The sequence below is a fragment of the Thamnophis sirtalis genome, unplaced genomic scaffold (genome assembly GCF_051295495.1).
Source record: "Thamnophis sirtalis isolate CommonGarterSnake01/CBP01778 unplaced genomic scaffold, rThaSir2_p1.2 scaffold_1, whole genome shotgun sequence".
NCBI classification, from domain to species: domain Eukaryota; kingdom Metazoa; phylum Chordata; class Lepidosauria; order Squamata; family Natricidae; genus Thamnophis; species Thamnophis sirtalis.
In genome coordinates this window covers 136,464,048-136,487,827 of record NW_028261381.1, presented here as the reverse complement: position 1 = coordinate 136,487,827, position 23,780 = coordinate 136,464,048, and the positions used below count along the sequence as shown (strand labels likewise).

Genomic DNA, 23,780 nt, shown 5'->3' with positions numbered 1-23,780 from the left:
CTTGAGATTCCCAAGCCTACCGAGAGCCAGGTTTTGGGGGACTTCTGCAAGGACATCAGAGATGGAGCCAATCTCACTCCCTCGGGAGGGATGGCATAATATTCCAAAGGGCAAACATTGCTTGGTTCATTGTCCTCCGTCAAAGGTAGGTGCTTGGGAAAATGCATGCTGAAGATACAGTCCCAATCCTGTAATAATCTGTAGCTGTCCAGAGTTGCCTTATAAGGGAGATGGACAGCATAAAAATTTAATAACAAAATGAAAATATGTTGTGATACAACAATTACCTTTGTATAAATAAGAACAAGCTATAATTTGAGGGCAAAGCAAAGCCCAGTTTACCTTCAGCTCTGTGATAACTAATGGCTCCTTTATGAACTTTTTGAAAATAATAGTGCATCACACAGGACAAAATGCATGCTCAATGTAAAACAAACAAACAAAGGACTATGGCCACTGGGCCCAGGAATATGATGTACTATATTATGGCCTAAATTAGCTTATATAAATTAACCCTGTTGGCTTCAGAAAGGGTTTTGAAATCTGGTTATACCTCTGGGCATTGGCCCAGGAAAAGCACAGCTCCATGGGGAGTAAAGTATAAATATGAGCCAGGGCGCCTATGATTACCAATTGCCTGGTTTTTTTTTTGTAAGCCACCTAGAGTTGAGAGAAGAATCTTCATCAGGTTTCTGACCATATTTGGTTTGAATCATCAAATAGTAGTGTTATGCTTATTCAGGTCCAAACATGAACTTTTTAAACGGCTGAAGTATGCATTTTCACAAAAAACACGGAAAAAAACCTGGGGAAAAAAACACTGCAAATGGGGACTTCTAAAGAAGAAATGGCAAACTGAAGACAGAGCTGACAACTCTGGCAGAAGAACTAACAAGTAGACTGTCTCTTCATAATTTCTCTTTGGACAGAGAAGACCCAGAAGTGCTCCGTACAGTACTCCTTGTGAGGAGAATGCAGTAGTCTCTGGTAGGTTTGGAGCTCTGGCAATGAGAATAGCCATCTCTCTCAAACCAAGTTAGGGCTTTCCAAATGATTCTGGGTTCACACACTTACTTTTCTAACCACTTTTAGAAATTGGTTGTTAACAGATATTAGGAACCTTTGAAGCAACCAGTTTTACAGCATCAGTCTTACCAAAAGACATTTTAAATCCAAGGACTTAATTTTTTTAAAAAGAAAATTCTTTTGAAATTAACAGCAAAAGGTGATTAGCACTATGATTTTGGATTTGAAATAATATTTTTCAATTACTTATAAGACTCCTTCCCGTGGGAAAATTCTTTGGTTTTGAAGTATCTTGAAAAGAAACATGATATATTTGAATATTGGACACTAGAGGGAACCTGAAAAAAGTTTACAATTAAATACTTAAATTTGACTTTCTAATAAAGAATGGAGCAAACTATTTTAACATTGGACATACTGAAGGATATTTTTGAACAATGGACCCAGAAGTTAATATTAACAGTGTCTGCCTCTATAAATAGATTGTTTTAATGTGATGGAAGAGGAACACATTTTTTTGGACAAGACTGACACTACAAAGTTCAAGGCTACAAAAACGATACAGAAAAAGATACTATATTGGATATACAAATGAAACTGGCTGATGTCTTAATAATGATCAGGGATATACAAATAACTAATCAGTAGCCTGGATAACTTTCCAATACTTTAGCAACCATTCAAAATTACAACCGCGCTGAAAAACAAAGTGACTTACAACCCGTCTTTGCGCTTATGACCGTCTAAAGATTTGGGAAACGGACTAAAAATGAAGACGGCATCTATTGCGAAAGTATTTTTTTTAATCGTACTGGAACTGAATAAAAAGGGCTCTTATTGTTCATAAACACTGATGAAATCACAAAGGAGGGGAAGCCACAAGTATTTCTGGATACCTTATAATCCTGTTAAATATTTCACATTTGTCTACGCGGGGAAAAGGTCTAAGATCTATCCTCAAAGAATAGGAATGCAGTTGCATGTCGAGCTGGGTTTAGCCACGGTAAAATGGATTTCCAAAAAGCGCCGTGATTGCGCCGCCCAAATTTTTGGAAGGACTGGGGGGTGGGGGGTAAAGCCAGGTGAAACTAAAGCTACCTTTCCGGTCCTCCTTAGGCTGAGAGCGCGCAACCTTTCCGCCCTCCAGCGTCCCGTCGACCTTTGTTTCTTGAGACGCCAACAGGGCGCTCTACCCTGTGGTGCTCTATGATGAGCTGGAGGTGTCATGGCGGCCGTTGAGGTGGCAGCTCGATCTGGAGGCCTTACAGCTGATTGAATAACCCCGGTCGTGACAGCTGGCCAGTAGAAATCCTACCCAAAAAAGTCACCCGGGAGCTTGTTGCTCTGCTTGAAGCGACTAAACCGAAGGGACGCACCCGACTTGGGTGTGGGAAAGCAGCGTCGGAGACCCCAGCTGATTGTTACTGCCGTGCTTTCTCTCTTTCTCCGGGGACTGTGTTGAGCCTGGACTGGGATGTCGTCGTGGCTGGGGGGCCTCGGTGCGGGTTTCGGCCAGTCCCTGGTGGGACAGGTCGGAGGCAGCTTGTCGACACTAACCGGGCAAATCTCCAGCTTCACCAAGGATATGCTGTTAGAAGGGACAGAAGAGGTGGGAGGTAAGAAAAGGCGGAGATGGGGATGGGGTGGGTGGGTGGGTTAGGGTTAGGATCAAGCGGCAAAGACCCAGAAGGTCAGGGTATGACAGGTTAGAGGTTTTCGGATTTGGCGATGGGGATTCCCCCTCCCCCCCAAAAAAAATTTCTCCAATGAGGTTGTGGAGATATTCTCTGTAAATATTAACCTGTGTCCTGCAGGTGGAGAATGGTGGCATATGTTTCCCTTATGTGGGAAAAACAAGGAAGAGATCTTGGACCAGGTACTTCTGAAAGAGAGGAAGGCAGTTGTTTTGAATGTAGGATGTTTTCTTTTTTAATTCAGCCTCTGTCCCTTAAATAATAACAACTCTGAATGTTGGAACAAGCAAGCAAAAGAATATCTCCCACCTGGTATACTACAAAGAATGTGGAACTGCAACTTTCATTATAGACTGTATTTTTTGGAGTATAAAATGCACCAGAGTATAAGACGCACCAAGGTTTTGAAGAGGCTTTTTTTTTTTTAAAGTAGGTAGGTAGATAGAGAGGGAGAGAAAGACAGAGAAATACAGTAGGTAAGTAGAGGGGGGGGGAGAAATAGAGAGAGAAAGAGAGTAGGTAGGTAGGGAGAGAAAGAGAGTAGGTAGGTAGGTAGATGTTTCCAGGTGTATTTATCCATGTGCCGGAGAAGGAAATCGCTGACAATCTGCAGCACCTAAGACTTTGTTTCTGCTGGTGCAGCACTTGATCAATGTAATTCTCATCAATCAGTTAAAGAGATTTCCAAAAGGGAAAAAAAAAGTTTTTGCACTCTGCAAACCTCCCAAAAACGACCCATTTTTTGCGAGAACGCGCCCGCCTTTTTTTCAGAAAATAAGGCATGAATAGCCTTGGGGGGCTTGCAGAGTGCTGGGGAGGGGGGGGGGCAAAACAAGCAAAAACATTGCATGGATAGCCTTAGGGAGGCTTATAGAGTGCTGCTGGGGGCTGGGGGGGAGCAAAAAAGGCACATTTTTTGCTCATTTCTGCCCTCCCCAGCCCTCAGGAGCTCTCTGAAAGCCTCCATAAAGGTATGCACTGCCATTTTGGTGAAGGAGGTGGGGCTTCGGGAGGCAAAAAATGCTGTATTCAATGTATAAGATGCACCCAGATTTTCAGCCTCTTTTTTGAGGAAAAAAGGTTCGTCTTATACTCTGAAAATTACAGTATTTAAAATATTTATATACTGTAGCCACTCGACATATCAAGCTCTGGGTTTCTCTCGGTCAACAATTAAAGCAAAGCAATATATATATGAATTAAAACTATCCCAGCACTTTAAGGAAGGCTGGGAAGGTAAAGACTGCCATGGAAAAGACATACTTCCTAGAGCAATAAGATGGCAATATTTAAGGGAAGGGACTAGGAACATGCCCACCCTATCTAGTCTAGTAGGGAGTGGCAGCCCTGCAGATTACCGGACCTCATTGCGTATAAGCTTTTAAAGGTAATAAACAGCATCTTGACTTGCATCCAGAAGGAAACTGGGAGTCATTGCATCTCACACAACAGAGGTCCAATATGGGTAAACCTAGGGACACTGATAACTGCTTGCACCACCATTTTCTGGACCAGGTATAGCTTCTGAGAAGTCTTCAAATGCAGCCACATATACAGCATGTTGATGTAATCCATATGGAAAGTGGTCAAGGCCTTACAGTCCACTTTACACACCAGATGAATCTGAACATAGACACACACCCCCCCACACCAATAGCAAGCTATATAACAACAGATGGGATAAAAGAGAGAAAATGCCAAAGTCCAAGACCCATGTTATAAGTATTATTATGGTATTACATTCATATAAAACAGCAGCATTCCATAATTCCTGTACAGATTAGTGTTTTCTTCCATATGGATTACTTTCTTTTCAGAAAAGCTGCTTAATTAATATGCACAGTATACAGGTTATAGAATAGATTCTATTCTCCATTTTAGATCCAAAGCAAAAGCCATAGGTATACAAGGTAGTAAACTATCGCAAAATAATTTCTTGAAACTAAAAAAATAATAGGTTCTTTCTGTACCTCATTATTTGTATAGTACTCATTCTTTTCTTGCATGGACATGGCCTTCCCAACAATCACGTATTAATAAAGTCACCTCTTAGATATCATAATTTGTTGTAGAAGTTCTTTATTTTATTCTGAAGAAATAAAGTTGGTTGGGAGGGCTTATATAGCCTTATGTCTTATCTGCTTTGGGCTTGTTTTGATAGTTGTCCCTGTAGGGAGTTGTTGTTTTTCTATACTCTGAGTGTTACAAAATATGATGCCAAACAAGAAAAACTGTCTGGATGAATTTGTACGCCAAAGAGGCAGACCAGATGATTGGCATTATAGTTCCAGATTTGAAATTAATCTGGCAGATTGGTTAGAAAGGACCTCAGTAGCTAAATTGAAAATTAATTGATAGATTATGTGGTCTTAAGTTTGTTTCCTCTCTTTGCAAACATATAGATAGACTTTCTTCAGGATGCTCTTGTATTCAGTCTGGCCTTTTAAAGTTTCTCAGTGATGTATTCATTACTATTGTAATCAACTCCATCCTTCTTATTGCTGGTTACTCTTTTAGCCTCTTTCTTTCTTCTTTTCCCAATGTTATGGATTTATCTGGGGATGTAGGTCTTTGCATAATGCATCCAAATTCTTACAGCTTGAACCTGGTCATTTACACCTTGACTAAGAATTCTGATTTATTCCCTGATCCATTTGTTTGTTTTCATTGCTATTTATTGTTTTTCCAACACCAAAATTTAGTGTTCTTTCTATTCTGCTTCTTCAAAGGTCAATCTTTCACATCTATGGAATGTCACAAGGAAAGCCAATGTTTATATGATTCTAATCTCTAATCTAATGACATGTTATAGCATCTGATTATCTTTTACAAAGTTTATTTGAAAATATAATCAGATGCTGTATATTTCATTTATACCCCACTACGTTCTAGTTTGTAGTGTATTTTTGACTGATGGTTCCTTTACTGTAGAGAGCTGATCCTAAAACAGAAAATATCTACTATTTCTGTGTTTTCATTGTCAGTTCTAAGGCTGTTTACTGAACCTTTGACATGGTCTTTTTAATTAACCACAGTCCTAGTTTTTCACTATTTTATTACTAGATCTTGCAAATAATTTGAATGTTAATAATAACAACAACAACAACAACAACAACAATAATTAAACTTGCATGCCACCCAACTATGACTGGGTGGCTGTGCAATTATCTAAATTATGTTAACCTCAAGGGGCAGATTATTCATGTTTCTTTCTTCAGTTTTAAAACCATGCTCATTGTTTCCAATTCAATGTACAGTATACAGGCATTCCTCGCCATATGACCAATATTGGGGCCAGAACATTTGTTGTTAAGCAGGGCAGTCATTAAATCAGGTTTCACACGATTGCATTTGATTTTATAAATATATTTGCCAGGGTCACTAAGCAAGAGATCAAATGACTGTGTCTTATAACCTCCTGGCAGTTTCCCTGTTGACTTTTCTTGTCAGAAACCAGCTGGGAAGGTTGCAAATGATGATCATGTGACCTTGGGACACTTCAAATATCATAAATACCTGCTGGTTGTTAAGCATCCAAATGATGTTCAGGTGACCACAGCAATCCTGTGATGGTCCTAAGTACAAGGATTGGTCATAAATTGCTTTTTTTTAATGCTGTTGTAACTTTGAATAGTCACTAAATGAATGGTCGTAAGACTACCTGTATTCAGAATACAGCTTGAATAAATAAGGAGAGAGTATGCAGTCTTTCTTATTACTTGACCACTTGACCACACCAGAGCCAGTCTGTTTTGCCATGTTCTGTTTGGCTTGTGGCTATCTGTCCTGCACATAGATTTGGCATGAGGACAGTATAATATTCTGGGATTTCTTTTTCTTAAGGACATTCTCAGAGCTGACGTAACTCAAAGGTTTTGTGTAGTAAGTGAAGCATATTTTGACTATTTCTGAGGATTTTTGGCTTTCTCATTTATACAGCATGCCACAGCAATAATGTATCTTCTTCCTCAGTCTTTTCTAAAGCCAGTTTGAATGTCTAATATTTCCCTTTACCTAGAGGACTCAAATCTACATTGGACGAACCTAAGTATTATATTTCTCTAGCATGGGAAATTATGGATATTATGCAATAGTTTGTACAGTTTGTTAGATTTCAGTTCTTTGCTATTGTATGTAACCCCGTCTCTTCCAATTTTTGGCTACTGTGGCTTTGCCAACTGAAAGTCCAATTGAAATTAGCCAGATAAACAGTATCCAGAAGCACCTGGAATTGTGAAGCTGCTAAATTCTCAGTTGCTTTTGTGAAATGGGATGCTTGAAACTGACTTATAATTGCTCAATCTTCTGATGCAAGGAAATGTTTCTTCAAGAGTAGACTTATAACTGGCTTTTTTAAAGCAGGGTGGAATATACCTCACCTCATCTAAAGGAGATATATATGCAGTAGATAATCTCCTTTAATTTTGGGTTGAGTCTTGCCTAACTGATTTAGTCATTCAATCATACAGTTAAAAGGGGCCATTTAGGCTATTGCGTCTAACATCTGTTCAATGCAGGGATACCAGATGGATTGCAGTCTAGCCTTCTGTTGAACAAAAGGAGCAAAAGGAAGAGGAATTTGTGAAAGAGGAGCCTGGCACTTTGTTGGGTATTTGGTTCCACTGTCACACTGTTGGGCTGGGTTTTTTTGTGTGTGATATCTAGTAAAGTTTCTGTGTCTGAACTTTGGAATGAGAAAGAGCAATTCTTGACTTTATGTATGATCATTGGGATTTGAACAGTGCAATTGTATCCCCCCCCCCCAAAGTTGGATATATTTTTCTAGATTAAACTTGCTCATCTCTTTTAATGTCTTTTCATAGGACTTAGTTTCTAGTCCCCTAATCATTCTTATTGATTGGTCTGAACCTATCATAATTTTTTCTGAGTTCTGTTCAAAGAGTGCAGGACTCAAGGGTGGAAATCTATTTAAAGAAAGATATAGTTGAATAAATACTTATTGTGAGTTCCACAATTCTATTTGTTTTGGTGCATTTGCATTTTTGGAGTCACATCCCACTGTTGGCTTAATGCTGAAATGTAAAGGCAGATTTGATCAATGTTATCTGCAAAAGATATTAAAGGTCATTCAAAGTGAGGCACTTTCATCTCCCTAGAATTAAATAGAAATCCCATGTTTGGTACTTGTGGTGGTGTAATGTGTGTGTGTGTGTGAGAGAGAGAGAGATAGAGAGGGGGGAGGGAGAGAGAGAATGACTATATAATATCTTCATCTTCTTTCCCTTTCTGCTCTTTTCAGGTGCTGCAGTTGATTTTCCTGTATCTGACAATAGTCTGAAAGATGTAGAAAGCCTTCATTCCACACTGCGATCAGAGGTAGGATGCTATTTCTAAAAAACAAATAAAAGCAAATAGAAAAAAATACATATTTGTTCTTGTGTTTGGAAGTCAGACCTAGTATGTATTCTGGGTTAAATTAGTTTTAGGCTCTTGTTTATTAATGTTTCAATGCATTTTTCTCTAGAATGAAAGGTTGAAAAAGATTTGTAATGATCTTGAAGAAAAGAACGAAGTAGCAGAGCTTCAGATAAAGCAAAAATCTATAGATTACCGCAATCAGCTACAGCAGAAAGAGGTAAATGATGGCTCAAGCTAGTTGAACAATGTTTAATTTTGTGACTTTATATACTAAATAGGATGGCAACCTATTTTGTAAAGACAGGGATGCAACATGGCTGTTTCTTGTAAAGGTGTGTTATGTGGCATCAAACCTTTCTACAAGTCATACTTTACCTTGAATTGTTAAGAATTGGCATAACAAGATATTCTTTATGTTGTCTTTATATTGTTCTACTTATGTTTAAGAAAGCTTATGGTTCATTGGTAATATAACTTTTTTTGAAACAGGAATAGCTACTGTTCTTTATGAAATCTGGAATTAGTTCAGGGAGATTGCTGAAATTTCTCTAGAGCAGTGTTTCTCAACCTTGGCCACTTGAAGATGTCCGGACTTCAACTCCCAGAATTCCATGGTTGAAGTCCGGACATCTTCAAGTGGCCAAGGTTGAGAAACACTGCTGTAGAGTATTGAACCCTAGTAATATGGTATATAGATATATAAAAATCAGTACAGCATAGACTATGTTTCAACAGCTGATATGCGGTATTCCGGGAGGCAGATCCAACTGTGAATCAGTTGCTTGTGCTAAATCAGGCTGTGCAGAAACTGACCAGGCTGTTTGCTGTTTGCTACAAGGAGGGAAATTACTGGGAGGCAGAGGCAGATTTTTTCCCCTCCTTATTTCCTCCCCAAAACTAGGTGCATCTTATAATCTGAAAAATATGGTAATTGATTTCATGGAGGCCTTATTGTAGGATTCTGATAAAAAAATAATCACATAAGTGATACTATTCAGCAGCCTTGACGATATTATTCATGTAAGATTGATGTATGGTTGTTGGAACTGGGTATGCCTAGTCTGATGAAAAAAGGACTAGGGGTGACATGATAACCAATTCTGTTGTATACTTGAAGTACAATGACAATAAAGGCTTTGAACTATGATAGCAGTCTTCCAATATCTCAGGGGCTGCTGCAAAGAAGAGGGAGTCTATTCTCCAAAGCACCTGAAGGTAGGACAAGAAGCAGTGGGTGGAACTAATCAAGGAGAGAAGCAACTTAGAATTAAGGATAAATTTCCTGACAGTTAGAACAATTAATCAGTGGAACAACTTGCCTCCAGAAGTTGTGAATGCTCCAACACTGGAAGTTTTTAAGATGTTGGATAACCATTTGTCTGAAGTGGTTTCCTGCCTAAGCAGGGGGTTGGTCTAGAAAACCTCCAAGGTCCCTTCCAACTCTATTATTCTATTCTATTATGAACAAGATAAGTAAAAGTGGCTTGATTAGTTTTCAGATGGGAGATAACCAAATCTTATCCTGGGAAGCCAGAAATAAAAGTCTCAAGAGTGTAGTGGATAACCACTATGTTGTTGACAAAAACTGACAAGGAAATGCCCATGCAATTGAAAGAAGTTGGTCTTAATTTAAGGGATTCTTCTTAGTACTGAAACAAAAGAAAAAGGTACAATTAATGAAATATTTTAATGCAATAAGGATAATTTTAGTAGCTGTTAGCTAAATTAAACAATATTTAAAAGATAAATTGAAATTAAAAGTCACCATTAATGTTGGATTGAACATTTTCTTTACTGAAATGTACATGTCTTGATCTAGGTGGAAATCAGCCATCTTAAAGCCAGGCAGAATGCTTTACAGGAGCAACTACAGAAAGTACAGTCAGCTGCTCAGTCATCACAGTTAAAACCCGTTGTTTCTCCATCAGCTTCTTTTGTTCCTGTTGTTAGACATCATTCTTCTGATTTTCATAGAGATGATATGGATTTTGGAGATGTGATCTGGTCTCAACAAGAAATAAACAGACTGTCCAGTGAAATTTCTAGGCTCGAATCTGAAATTGAGCACTGGAAGCAGATTGCACAGGTGTGTCTCTTTTCAGATTAACGTAATATAGATTACATATATCAGGGGTGTCAAACTCAAGGCCCAGGGGCCAGATCCAGCCCACAATGAAGCCGAATTCAGCTGTATGGCCATCCTGGAAACTATAAGGTCTGACCCGTGTCTCTTCGGCCCGACCCACACCATCCCTGCAAGCGCAGACAGGGTCAGTTCTCCATCGCCAGTAATCTGTGGGACTATGGTAAAAAAAATAGTTCAGACCGTCCAACCTCACGAGATCATTTTTTTTCTGTGAGAAGTTGGAAGACCTGAACTATTTTTTTTACTGTAGTTCCACAGACTACTTTAGTTGCCCTGCACGCGGTGACAGAGAACGTTCCTGGAAAGCAGGTTAGTGAAGAGGTGTGACTGCCCTAGGATGGTGGTTGAGGGTTTGGTATGGGTGGTCTGGCTGCAAGGCCCTTAGGTAAGCCAGGGTGGGGCAACTCCGCACCCCCTGCCTTGCTTCCTCCTCCACCCCCCCGCCTTGCTTCAGTCTTCATTCTTCATCACTTCTCGCTTGGCGCCATAACCTAGCAGGAGGCTGAGCAATGCACTGGTGCAGCGGCCACAAAGCGAGGTGGTGGTGAGTGGAGGACTAAGTTAGTCAGGGGGCGTGGAGCTAACCTGCACCAGCTTACTTGAGTGCTCCGCCAGGCACTGAAGCACTGCAACTGCCGCTGCAGGGAGACAGAGGGAGGAGGGGGGGCTCTTCAAACTGTGTGTGTGGTTGAGAGAGAGAGAGACTGCGATCCCTGGTTCAGCTGGGGCACTCATGCTGCTGGCAGTGGCAGGGGGAGCAGGAGTCACCTGAGCAGCCATGATCCTCCTCTCCCCAACCAGCCAGCCCCACCTGACCTGCTCCCTTGGTCTTGCCATTCTTCTCCTCTTCCTCCCCACTCAAGTAGTGGCAGGCTCTGCGGGACAGCAGGGCCTCTCATTTCTCCCCTGTAGTGATGAACTCCGGCTTCAGTTGGGTCATTCAAGCTGCTGGTAGCAGTGGCAGCCACCTAAGCAGCCATGATTCCCCCCTCCCCAACCAGCCAGCTCCACCTGATCTGCTCCCTGCCTTTTTCCTTTAAATGGCAGTATGACTTAGTAAGAGAGGTATTATTAATTATCTAATTTCTAAATTTAATATTAATGGAACTTGCCTGAGTGGCACAAGAGTTGTTTATTTCCAGTGACAGTGTTCTGTTTAATATTTGATTCAGAGTCCACAATTCTGCAGGTTTGTAATTTAATTGTATATCATTACATATTTTTTTTATTTGTGGCAATGAATAAAAAATATACAGGTAGTCCTCGACTTACAACAGGTAATTTAGTGACCATTCAAAGTTAAAACAGTACTGAAAAAAATGGCATGACCTTTTCACTTATGATTATTGCATCATCCCAATGGTCACATGATTTGCATTCATATGCTTGACAACCGACTCACGTTTACTTAACAACTGTATTGCTAATTTAAGAACTGCAGTGATTCACTTAACAAATGTGGTGAAAAAAGTTGTAACACGAGGCAAAACTCACTGAACAAATTTCTTACTTAGCAACATAAATTTTGGGCTCAATTTTGGTCGTAAGCTGAGGATTACCTGTACCAACATTGATAACTATGTTGCAGCCCCCCCACCCCCCAGCATCAGGATTTCTGAATAGTTAGCTGTGTATATTTCTGTAAAAGTTTCATCTTTCAGCATAAACATGAATCATAAGTTTATATTGGGAATGCATTGTTTCAGTATGTTTAATGAGGCAGGGTGGGGGAAAAAAGGCAAATTGTAAACTGCTGCACATAGAGCTGAGCTTTAGCTTATGAAGCTCCTAAATTATTAACTGAATTGAAGCTAACAGATGCAATTTGTATAACATAAGACACGTGCTTAATCCTTGTGGTGGTTCCTGGTGTTCTGTTCACTAAGCCACACTCGTCATATAGCTTGAAACTTTTGATTATTAAATACCATTCAAGAATAATTTTCTTAAGATCCTGCCTTGTTGCTGCTGCACATCATTTTTTAAATTTGTTAAGCGTAAACTACTTTCAGCATTTTAAATCTTTTTTCTCCATCATCTCATTTAGTTTTCTAAGCCTCAAGGAGAAAACAGTACAGATCAAAATGAAATCTGCAAGCTGCAAAATATTATCAAGGTAAAAAAACAACACCCACCCCTTTTTTCTTAAGTGAGATCACTCATAATTGCTATAGATTTAGGATAATCCTCTAATGCAGGGACATTTATGAATGCTTTTTGAAGTTATTTTGAATAAAATATTTGAATATGACTATGAATATAAATATACATCTTGAAATATTTAGAAATAATGCTTTCTTATGAAGGAAAGCAACGATTTGCATTGTATCTTTTGAGTGCTCCTTAATAAAACAACAAGGTACAATATCAGAATCACTCATGGACATTTTTTTACTAAAAGTTTCATATTTTCCTTTATAAGTGAGTGAGTCTTCAGATATTTTGCATTGTTAATGAATTAAGTATCCCAGAATGAACTTTAAACTTTAAATTTAAAATTTTAAACCATAATGAACTTTAAACTTTCAAATCATGAAATTTACTTTTCATTAATTACACATTTTAGGAAGTGAAACACAAGTTGAGCCAAGAAATAGACAAGCACCAGCATGAGCTTTCAGTATTGCAAGATGCACACCATCAGAAATTAACAGAGATAAGCCGACGTCATAGAGAAGAACTAAGTGAATATGAGGAACGAATAGAAGAATTGGAGGATCAATTACAGAAAGGTTTTTGTTTATTCTTCAGAATTCCAAAAGGATTTTTAAAAAGTTGTTATCATATTAAGCATGTAGAAAGAGTACCTGATTTCAAGTATAATTTTATTCCAAGCAGTAGTTTATATAATTTGCAAATTCTGGACTACTGAGCACCCAAAATGAATAATATCTTCATAGGTATAACCCTTCTAACTTACCAGTACAGTTCTCGTAAGAAAAACTGGAACTATAATATTTGTGAAACAGGAAACATTCATTATAATCAGTGAAATTATATGGCCAGTTAAAATCCTTGGAAACATAAATATCTCTAGTCCTGAAACTGGAAATGCTGTACTTCCAATGCTAGAAATATTTTTTAATTGGGATTATTTCAGAGACTTGATGCTACCATACAAACCTCTTACAGAAAACACAGATTTTGTCAGGATGACAAAATATGTATTATAATGTTATGATACATGCTTTGCCTGTTAAGTACCAAAGTGCAACATTGTGACACAAATACTAAAAATAGCATCAGTAAAGAAGTTCCTTAAGCTAAATCTTGATTCTTTGATTCTGTTTGGCTGGCTGGTAACCTGCAAGAAATAATTTTTAAAAATCATTTATTTGTTCTCTGTTATGTCCAACTGTAAATGAGTTTAAAAGGGAGCTTTATAAATGTGGAAATGATTGGACACCATGACCACATTGATGGTTGAGTTTCTCAGGCTTATGGTCTTGGGGACTTAACTTGAAGTAAATTGGTCATATGTATAAATATGATAAATATATAAATGAATAAACAAACCAACAAACAAATCTATCTTGAGCATAAAGTTGGAAATGGTTTAGGAATTCATGGCTACTATTGCAATTAAGGGCCTGACTTGAGCCATTGAGTGTGTGAAGTACATTGGGGTGGTGGAAGTAGAGCAGGATCTCAGAGTAATAGTGGCATGATGTGAATGTAAGGAACATTGCTATTGATTCTCCTGTTAGCCTTGGAATTTCATCCACTGAGATTCAGATCACAAATCCCAAAACTGTTAGCCTTTTGTAGAGTTGTGAAAGCATGCTTGTTCTCTTGTATATTGTACAGGATAGGTGGTAATTGAGCCTGTTTTCCTATAGAGTGATTACCTCTCTCATCCATCCTTAACTATTTTTATGATCGTTTTTGATATTTTGGTTTTTTATTACTTTTCATTTTTTGTTTCATTTTGTCTATTTTTTCTGTGCATATAGCTCACCTAGAGTCATAAGTATGAGTTGGGCAACCTTACAAATTTCATTCATAAATAAAATTTTTATGTAAAGTGAAACATTGATAAAATTAATTGATAATCCTTCAGTTAATTTCTTTAAAACTTAGGGTATAGTTGTTTGGCATTAATGGCATTAATGATGTTGTACTTCCTAGTTCTTCATATTCATGTGTTCTCCATTTTATACTATTAAAGATATCCAAGATATCTATTGTTTTCTGTGTAGTTTCTCTACAATGGAAAAGAGGAAAAGTAAGGAAGATATGCATGCAGGGCATATTATGTTTGTTTCAAGTATTTAGCAATATTTGCAAATCCAACAGAAAGGCCTTGCAATGCATCTCTCTTCATGTTATATAAACACAGAATGCCTGCTGTGTTTATAATGACTACTCTCCATTGTAACTACTAATGGAAAAGTATCCATTAAATCAGTAGGTCATGAGAAATAAAGCTTAATTTAAAACTATGAGAATATATACAATCCAGACATTTTTGTAGTGCAGTAAGCAATCAAGTACATTGCTTCCTTATCATTGGCAGTGAAAATTCTAATTTACCGGTAACCAAACCATGGCTGTGAGTTTCTACAAATAAGACTTGACAGCACCAGTAGAAATGCTGCAAAAAGCTTTGCAAAATACTTGTTTTTAATTTTCATGCAGAAGAAATTAAGAAATATTGAATTTTACAAAATATTTTGATTGATGTTTTAATTTTGTTATTTTTATTTATGTACTCAATATAATAATTATAGCATTATTATACAGTGCTTCTGGGTTCTAATATAAATTTATGTTTCCTTGCTTAGTTGGTGGAAATACTGAAGCGTCTTCTGAAATAGATCTACAAAATGGATCAAAACCACAAAACCTGAGTGACTTACAAATTAAAGTGGAATGTTTAAGTCAACAATTGTCTTCAGCAGAAGAGGAGAAAGATATTCTCTTGAAAGAACTTGAATTTGTAAAAAAAGAGAAAAATCAAGTAAGAGAAGAATACGAAAGTCTAAAATCTGAATGCCAAATATCTATTCCTGAAAAACAGGCCAGTGTAAAAGTAGAGGAAGTCCCTAGTTTTGTAGAAGAATCGTTGAAGGCTGAAGTGGAACGATTGCAACAAGCACTACTTGGTATGAAAACACTGCAAATTCACCATATGATATATTGTATTTTAACATCTGAACACAGTTCCATGAAACAAAGATTGGAGATTTATGCACAAAGTGCTTCTTCATTTAGCAGTGTTCTATTCTGGTACTTTCCTTTCGTGGTTTCCTCTGCCTCTTTCAGCATTAGAAGCTGCTGCTCAAAGAAGAAAGCTGAAAAGTGGTTGATTCCTATACTGCTTTTTGATTCCTAATCCAAGTATTGTATGTGAGGAAAATATTCATACCTAAAAAGAGATGATCAAGCCTTTCTAGAAAAAGAAGTTTAAGGGGAAACAAATCCCAAACCCGTTGGCCTGTTTGTATTGCTGTACTTTATTATATTGAAAAACAGTTCTTTTGGCTGTCTTTCTTCCTACCCCAAATTGTATTGAAATGCTACAAAAGATGATAATAAATGGACTTGTCATATTTAATTGTTGCTGTACTTTTACTCAGTATATTTCAAGAAACCATCACTTGACTCCACCTATCTGGACAATTTTTCATCTAGTTTCTCACCTTCCCTTTTTAGGGAAGGTGGTAGAAAGGTGGTCACATTGCAGCTCCAGAGGATCCTAGATGAAGTGAATTATCTAGACCCCTTCCAGTTGGGTTTCAGACCTGTTTAATTAGTTTGGGAAAGAAATAATATTGGTTGCATTATAGATGATTTCTAGCAAGAGTGGGATATGGGTAATGCCTCTATCTGGATCTCTTTGATCTTTGGGCAGCTTTCAGTATTATTGACCATAGCATCCTTTTGGGTCAGCTGCAGCATTTGAGGTTGAGGGACCCAGTTTTCTGCTGATTCAGCTCCTTCCAAGCTGGTCCCAGTCAGGGTTGATAAGGGAGTAAGAGGTCTAGCCCATGGATTGTCCTTTGTGGGGTGTTGCAGGATTGGCACTTGCTCCGCTTGTTTTTAGTATCTACATGAAACCACTGGGTGAGATCATCGGACACCATGAGACGAGAGATCTTCAGTACACTGATGATGCTCAACTGTATATCTCCATCATGGTTGACCCAAGTGATGCTGAAGTTGCCCTCATGGTGCTGGCATTTGTAGGGGTCTAGAAGGGGGACAATGGGCTTCAGCTGAAGCTTGGTAAGAGAGAGTGACTGCAGAGTTTCTTGGGATCTGGGAGTTCATCATCTATAGTTCTAGATAAAGTTGCACAACTTGGAGTCATCCTGGAATTACAACTCTTGCTTGCACCCTTTCCTGGATCGTGAGAACATGCACTCAGTCATTCATGCTTTAATCACCTTCCCTTTTGGACTATTGCAAGGAGCTTCAAGTGGGGCTATCCATGAAGAGTGTTTGGAAGGTATAGCTTATATAGAATCCGCCACTGGCCACTTTTAGCTGCTCCTAGAGTGGTACACATAACCTCCACATTATGAAATATGTCTGTATTTGAGGTCTACCTGGGTTGAAGTCTGCTCCCATATTTTTGGCTTTCTGGAAAAGAGATAAAACCTAGCTCTGCCTGTTGTCCAGAGACCTTAATGGGAGTGCTCCAAGTTGGAAGTTGTTAGTGAATTAACTGAGAAGATGCTACTGCTTTATTGATCTTCCTTTTTTTCCCTGCTTCTCTTTGTAGTTAATCTTTATAATATTTGTTATATTTATCATTTTAATTGTAAGCTGCCCAGAGTCACTTTTCAGAGTGAGATGAGCGGCATATAAACTTAATAAATAAAACTTGAAATATTCTATTAACAATTTGAATTCTCTGTTTCAATGAACTTTCTGCTTACATTTTTACAGATGCAGAAAGTGAAATAACAAAACTGAAAACATTAAATCAGGTAACTATGTAAAAGGTAATATAAAAATAATAAAAAATAATGTTCCTGAAATTGTATTATTGTATAGAAGTAAATATTTGCTATATGAGATAAAGTTTTTGAAATCAAGAAACCTGGTTCTATTTTGATTATAATAAAGACAATTCTCAGAAAATAAGACCAAGTCTTATTTTCTTTTAGACTTGAAAATAAGCACTTGGGCTTATTTTCGAAGTGGTCTTACTTTTTTTGAGGTGCAGCAGGCTGGACTTGGTGAGCTATAAGCGGCCCATCAAGCAGAAGCACTGCGCCCAGAAAGAGAAGGGCAAAAGTGGTATTTGCGCTGTTACAAGGAACCAGCGGGCTGCAGCTGGACAGTTTCCCCCCTGCGCTGCCACTTGTGTTGGCCACACCTATTCCCCCCGAACTTATTTTTGGGGTAGAGGTAATATTAGGCCCACCCCCAAAAAATTAGGGTTGGGCTTATTATTGGGGTGGGTTGTGTTTTTGGAGAAACATGATACTACCTATTTTTTTTAATTGGCACTACTATTGTTCTTATGAATAATTATTTGTATTCACATAAATACAAGCTTTAGTTATCTATATTTTTGGTCTGTAGTTCTTGCATTACCCCTTTTATCACACTATGTTCTACTCCCATGCAAACATGTTGCTAATTATGTTTAATTAATTTAATTGTTTTAACAGGTTTTATGTTCCAATTGTTAGTTTTATTGTACACTGCCAAATGTCACCTTATGTGAGATGAGTGGCCATGTACATTTGATAAATAAAAATAAGTACTATATGTTTATTTTGTCGTTTGCCAATAAGTATAACATTTCTGCATCAAATGGAGTATAGTGCAATATAGCATGCAAAAACTATGCTGTAAGTATAATTAGATTTTTGTTACATTTTAAGATGTTAGAAAAGCTAGTGTTCTTATATAAATAAAAAATTTAGAGCAACAGTTGTAAACCATTAACCTTCCAAAACTAATAACTAATATAACTATACAACTAATCACTTCAGTCTGAAATAAACAAAATCATATTGATAGACTAAGATAAGATAAAAAGAATATTATTAATGTAAAATTACAGAATACAGGAATTAAAAAACATCAAAACCTATCAAATTACAAATACTTTTACAATGAATTATGTAAATGCTATGAGATGTTAGTTCACTATAAAAGGACATAAATAATACTAAAATTTATAAAACACTACAAGAACAAAGCTTTTTTAGGATTGCTTAAGTTAAGACAATTATAATTCAACCAGTTATGACAAAAAATCAAAAGTAAATATTAAATATAGCCCAGTTCATATCAGAGCTGCAGTATGAGTAAACATAAACAACAAGTAATGTGCCTTACCTTGGTTTCTGTAACTCAATATTTTTCCTCTTCCCTCCCCCTTTTTCCCCTTCAGTATGCACATATCATTTAAGAAGTCATTGGCTTACATTTTCCACAAAGGGATACTCTTTTATTTTCAATTTAGCATCAGGCAAATATTTGAATTTAACTCGTTTTGGAATAAGGCAAGCAGTTCAGAGAATCAGTTATTGAACACACAAAAATCCTTTTTTAATAGTAATTTTATTAAAAACTGCAACTAACAAAACAAAAAAGAAAAAAATGAAGGTGCAAAAGAAAATAGAAAAATAGAAAAGAAAGAAAAAATAATATAGTAAAATGGAAGAGAAAACAAATATAAAGAGAACAAATATAATTTTTTTAGTAACTTACCACTTTTTCTTAAAATGCAGCAAATGGTATCTTCTTCCCATATTCCATCACTCCATAAATTACCATTCCATACAAAGGTACTTAAAAATCTCATCATTTCAGTCTTGATCAATAAAAGGTTACAAAAGATAACAATATAGCTATTTTAACCAAATAAACCAACTTTATATTCCTTCCATTTACTTTTAGCAATCTGAATCATTAGTTTTTTCATATAATGGTCTAAAATTTGAAATCTTTTCATTTTTCTCTTTGTCTCTTCTAACAAAATTCTTCAAACATCCCTCTTTTGTAAATCCAGTATAGGAAAATTAATCAGGTCACTCTCTTGGTTTGTTATTTGAATATCCTTTTTAATTATTAAGGCATCAACCAGTTTCTTTTTTGTGTCCAGTGTAGCATCTTTTTTCATACCATTCTTGTATCTTTAAACCTCCTTTCAGATCAGTCTCAGGCTTGTTCAATAGAACTTTTTCCTCTTCTGTAACATCTTTTAAACTCATCGTATCTCTACACCCTTAAAATTCATTTTTGGATCTATTGTTCAAAAATAACCTTCAATATGTCCAACATTAAAGGTCTATTGTTCAAAAATATCCTTCAGGATATTGAATGTTCTTCACCTTTAATTATAATATTTTGTTCCTTTTACTTCCCTCTAGTATCTAACCTTCAAAATCCCTTCCTACCATGTTTTTCCAATAGAAAGGATTCTTATAATTAAGAATCCAAAAGCTTCTTTCATATTTACCTGTCCCTGAGTCCATTTGAAACTTTCTAAAATTAAAAATGTAATCACTCCTTTGCTGTTTATTTCAGAAAAAAAATAAGTCTTTAAACAATTATGTTCAAATTGATTTTATCCTATTAAATTTAAGATATTTTTTGTGTCTAAATTAAGGGAGAAATTAACCAAGAAATGGGAGGTTTACAACCTGTTAGTACTATGAAAGAACAGAACTTGGAAAATCAGCTACAACACATGTTAAAGAAACAACATGAATTGAATGAAAGCAGTTCTGAAAAAGAAACTCTAATAGCAGAATTGGAAGAACTGGACAAGCAGAACCAAGAAGCTACCCAGGTGAGAAATGTAAGGAAGGGGCAAGAATACTGTGTAATTTACAAAAGATGTGCTTTTGTGTTTAAATATCTGCAACAAAACTATAAGAGTTTCTAGGCTTTCCTGATCAACTGTTGTTTTTTTAAATATTTCAAATGCCCTCTTCAGACCTCTTAACTAGTATAATTTACTTTTTCCTGGAAAAAGAGGAATTAGCATTTTTGAAAAAAGAAAAGATGAAAAAATACATTGAAAAGGGGGAAAGCAAAAAGGTAATTCCAGTAATTTTTGGCTGATGTCTCCTCCCCCATATAACCCCTAACAGATTTTCTTGAAATAATGCTCCCTCCCTTTGCTCTGATTTGTCAGTATCATGAATTGGGAATTAATGAAACCCTGAATGTCATTTTTCCTAGTTAAAAAATGGTAAAATGCAGTGTTGCTAGAGAGAGTATTTCTTTGGGAAAAGATATTGGCACTTTACAGTAACATAAATACAATGCTTTGAAAACATTGTGAAATAAGAGTATTTTGACTTAAAGCTTTACTTGTATGTCATAAATAAAAATATTTTTGTTTTATTTTAGCATATGATTATGTTAAAGGAACAACTAGCCAAACAAAATGCAGAAGCCGCTGAAGTTATCAGGCAGCTAAAACAGGATGTAAAATCTGGGGAAAAAACAATATCTATGTTGGAGGCACAGAAAATGGAAATGAGCAAAGAGGTGCAAAACCAGAAAGAAGCATTGAATCAATGCTCACTTGACCTTAACGATTTGCGCGTGGCTAACCAACACCAGGAAAATAAAATAAAAGAGTTGAAAGAACAACTTGAAATATCCCAACATTATAGCTCCAAAAATGAACAGGAAATTATAGAATTAAAGAAAAATCTAACTGAAAGAGAAGAAGAATGTTCTCTTCTCAAAAGTGAATTAACCAAGTTATGTCAAAAATCTGATAGTTATCAAGATCATTCAGTCACTGAAAGAGGAGAAGAAATATCAGTCCTGAAGCAGCAAATTTCTAAAAATAAATTAATAAATACAGATTTGGAGAAATCCATCACGAATCTTCAAACAGAAAAGGGAAGACTTCATTTAGCATGTGAGGAACTTAAACAGCAGTTGCAAATAGCTAATAGTGAGAAGAGTAAAATTGGTTTTGAAAAAGATACTCTGCTGGAAGCTTTGAAACTTGAGAAGGGACAGTTAGAAAGAGAATTAAACCAGACTGAAAAACGATTGTTGGAGCAGGCTCATAAATATGAACAGACCATTGAGGAGTTATCAAATGCCCGTAACATGGATACCACTGCATTACAATATGAACATGAACGGTTAGTAAAACTTTCTCAAGACAAAGACTTTGAGATAGCAAATCTCAAAAGGAACATTGAACAGATGGAAATAGATCATGAAGAAACTAAAGAGATGTTAACTACTAGCTTAGATGGGCAAAAACAACTGACAGAGCTCATAAAAGAGAAAGAAGTATTTGTTGAAAAATTTAAAGTCAGAGTTTTTGAGTTAGAGCAGCAACATGAAGATTATATTGAGAACATGAAAAGAATTGAGGGACTGAAGCAGAATTTAGAGGAAAGGGAGAAAAGTCTTTCAGCTATGAAAGAAGAGACCAGTCATTTGAAAGAAGAGAATGAGCGATTAAAAGAACAACAAAGTAGGTCCCCTCCTTTGGCTGAGCGCAAAACCTTGGATATCATCACAGAACTTGAAGCAGAAATAACACAAGTAACTATACTTAAAAATAGTCTGGAAGAAGAGGTGAAATTAAACAAAAAGACATTTGAGGATCAGAACTTGAAAATGGCTCAACTGCAGCAATCCCTACAAGAATACAAAAAGGAAACCGAGGAATCCAAATTTCAGCATGACCAAATGAACATAGTACATAGGCAGGTATGCATGGAGAAGGATGAAGAAATCCAAAGCCTGCAGAGAACAGTAGAACAAATGAAGACACAACTAAACAACCAAAGAAAGGTAATTCAGCAAGACTCTCCTGATCTTTTTCAGGAATCTAAAGTTCAGGCACTTAATGGTGAAAATGGGAATGAGAAGTATGACCTATCTAAGGTTGAAATTGAAAGGCTGATAAGAGGCATTAAGGAGAGAGAAAGGGAAATCAAGCTTCTGAATGAAAAGAACATTTCGCTAAGTAGACAGATTGACCAGTTATCTAATGATGAAGTTGGCAAACTTACCCAGATCATTCAAGAAAAAAACTTAGAAATACAAGCACTGCATGCAACGGTTTCCTCCCCATCTTACAAGCAAGATGTTCTTTTCCTTCAACAGCAATTACAGGCCTATGCCATGGAAAGGGAACAAGTGCTAGCAGTTCTTAGTGAAAAAACTAGAGAAAACAGTCAGTTAAAAACAGACTATCACAAATTAGTGGATATTGTTGCAGCTAAGGAATCAGCCATCAAAAAGTTACTAGAAGAAAACCAAAAGCTATCCAGCGAATTTGAAAGTAGCAGTCATGATATGTCTCGAGAAACTATAAAGAACTTATCCCGTATCATCCGAGAGAAAGATATTGAGATTGATGCTTTAAGTCAGAAATGCCAAACTTTATTAACTGTCCTGCAGTCTTCCAATATAAACTCAGGCAGTGAGTTACCAGGAATTAATAGTAATCAGTTTGAGGAACTTTTACAAGAACGTGACATGCTAAAACAGCAAGTAAAGAAAATGGAAGAGTGGAAGAAACAAGTAATGACTACTGTTCAAAATATGCAGCATGAGTCTGGTCATCTCCAAGAAGAACTACAAAAACTTCAGGTACAAATTTCAGTTGATAGTGAAAACAATTCCCACCTACAGCTAGAGTACAATGGCTTAATACAGGGCTATGAACAAAATGAGAAAAAGTTAAAAACCTTTACTCAAGAATTAGCCCAAGTTCAGCAGAGCATAGGAAACCTTAATAATACCCGGGATATAATTCTTGGAAAGCTTGACATGGTAACACCACCACGGTTGGTAACTTCTACTATTGAGGGGAAATCATTTGAAGTTCCCAGTAATACTTCTCAGATGTTTGACAGTGAGTGTAAATCAGTAAACGAGGGGCAAGAATTCATGAAGAAAACATTGCAGGAAAAGGATTTGCTTATCCAGACTTTACAAGAAAATAATCAGAGACTGTCTGATTCTATGGCTGTATCATCAGAGGCCGAAAGAAAGTGTCAACAGGAATTTGGCTTGGAAATAAAGCAGTTAAAGGAGAAATCTGACATTTTACAGATGTCCCTCAAAGAAAAAGATCTGCTGATAAAATCAAAAGGTGACCAGTTGCTTTCTCTGAGAGAAAATCTTGGTAATAAGGAGAGTGAAAATGAGTTGCTGAAGCAAAGTGTCACTAACCTGAAAGAGAGGACGCTGATTTTAGAAATGGATGTTTGTAAATTGAAGGAAGAAAATGACAGAATAGCAGCAAAAAGCCAGGAAAAAGAAACGGAATTCCGGGCACTGCAAGAGACCAACATGCAGTTTTCAATAATGTTAAGGGAGAAGGAATTTGAACATAATTCCATGAAGGAGAAAGCGCTTACATTTGAAAAGATGCTGAAAGAAAGAGAACAGGTATGCGATGAATTTGAATTCTTCTGCATCAAAGTCATACGATAGGAAGTGTGACTGACATTATGTCATGTTACTTAAACTTTGATGTAGGATTCCCATTTCCTATGCTGAATTCGGAAAGTGAATTCAGAACATAGGTAAGGAAAATGGAGCCTGGGAATGGCCACCTGACTTGAATTACT

At 36.8% G+C, this 23,780-nt stretch overlaps 1 protein-coding gene across 1 annotated transcript in view; it reads left to right on the top strand.

The window, feature by feature from the left end:
* Positions 1-2,275: 2,275 nt before the first annotated feature.
* TRIP11 (thyroid hormone receptor interactor 11) overlaps positions 2,276-23,780 on the top strand; it is a 39,641-nt gene continuing 18,136 nt past the window's right edge. The window contains exons 1-10 of the mRNA XM_087725606.1: positions 2,276-2,642; positions 7,981-8,057; positions 8,206-8,316; positions 9,919-10,185; positions 12,293-12,361; positions 12,812-12,977; positions 15,030-15,350; positions 17,140-17,180; positions 19,823-20,005; positions 20,572-23,598. Coding sequence (XP_087581732.1) covers positions 2,501-2,642; positions 7,981-8,057; positions 8,206-8,316; positions 9,919-10,185; positions 12,293-12,361; positions 12,812-12,977; positions 15,030-15,350; positions 17,140-17,180; positions 19,823-20,005; positions 20,572-23,598 — 4,404 coding nt within the window. The 5' untranslated portion in view covers positions 2,276-2,500. The remainder of the gene's footprint in view (positions 2,643-7,980; positions 8,058-8,205; positions 8,317-9,918; positions 10,186-12,292; positions 12,362-12,811; positions 12,978-15,029; positions 15,351-17,139; positions 17,181-19,822; positions 20,006-20,571; positions 23,599-23,780) is intronic.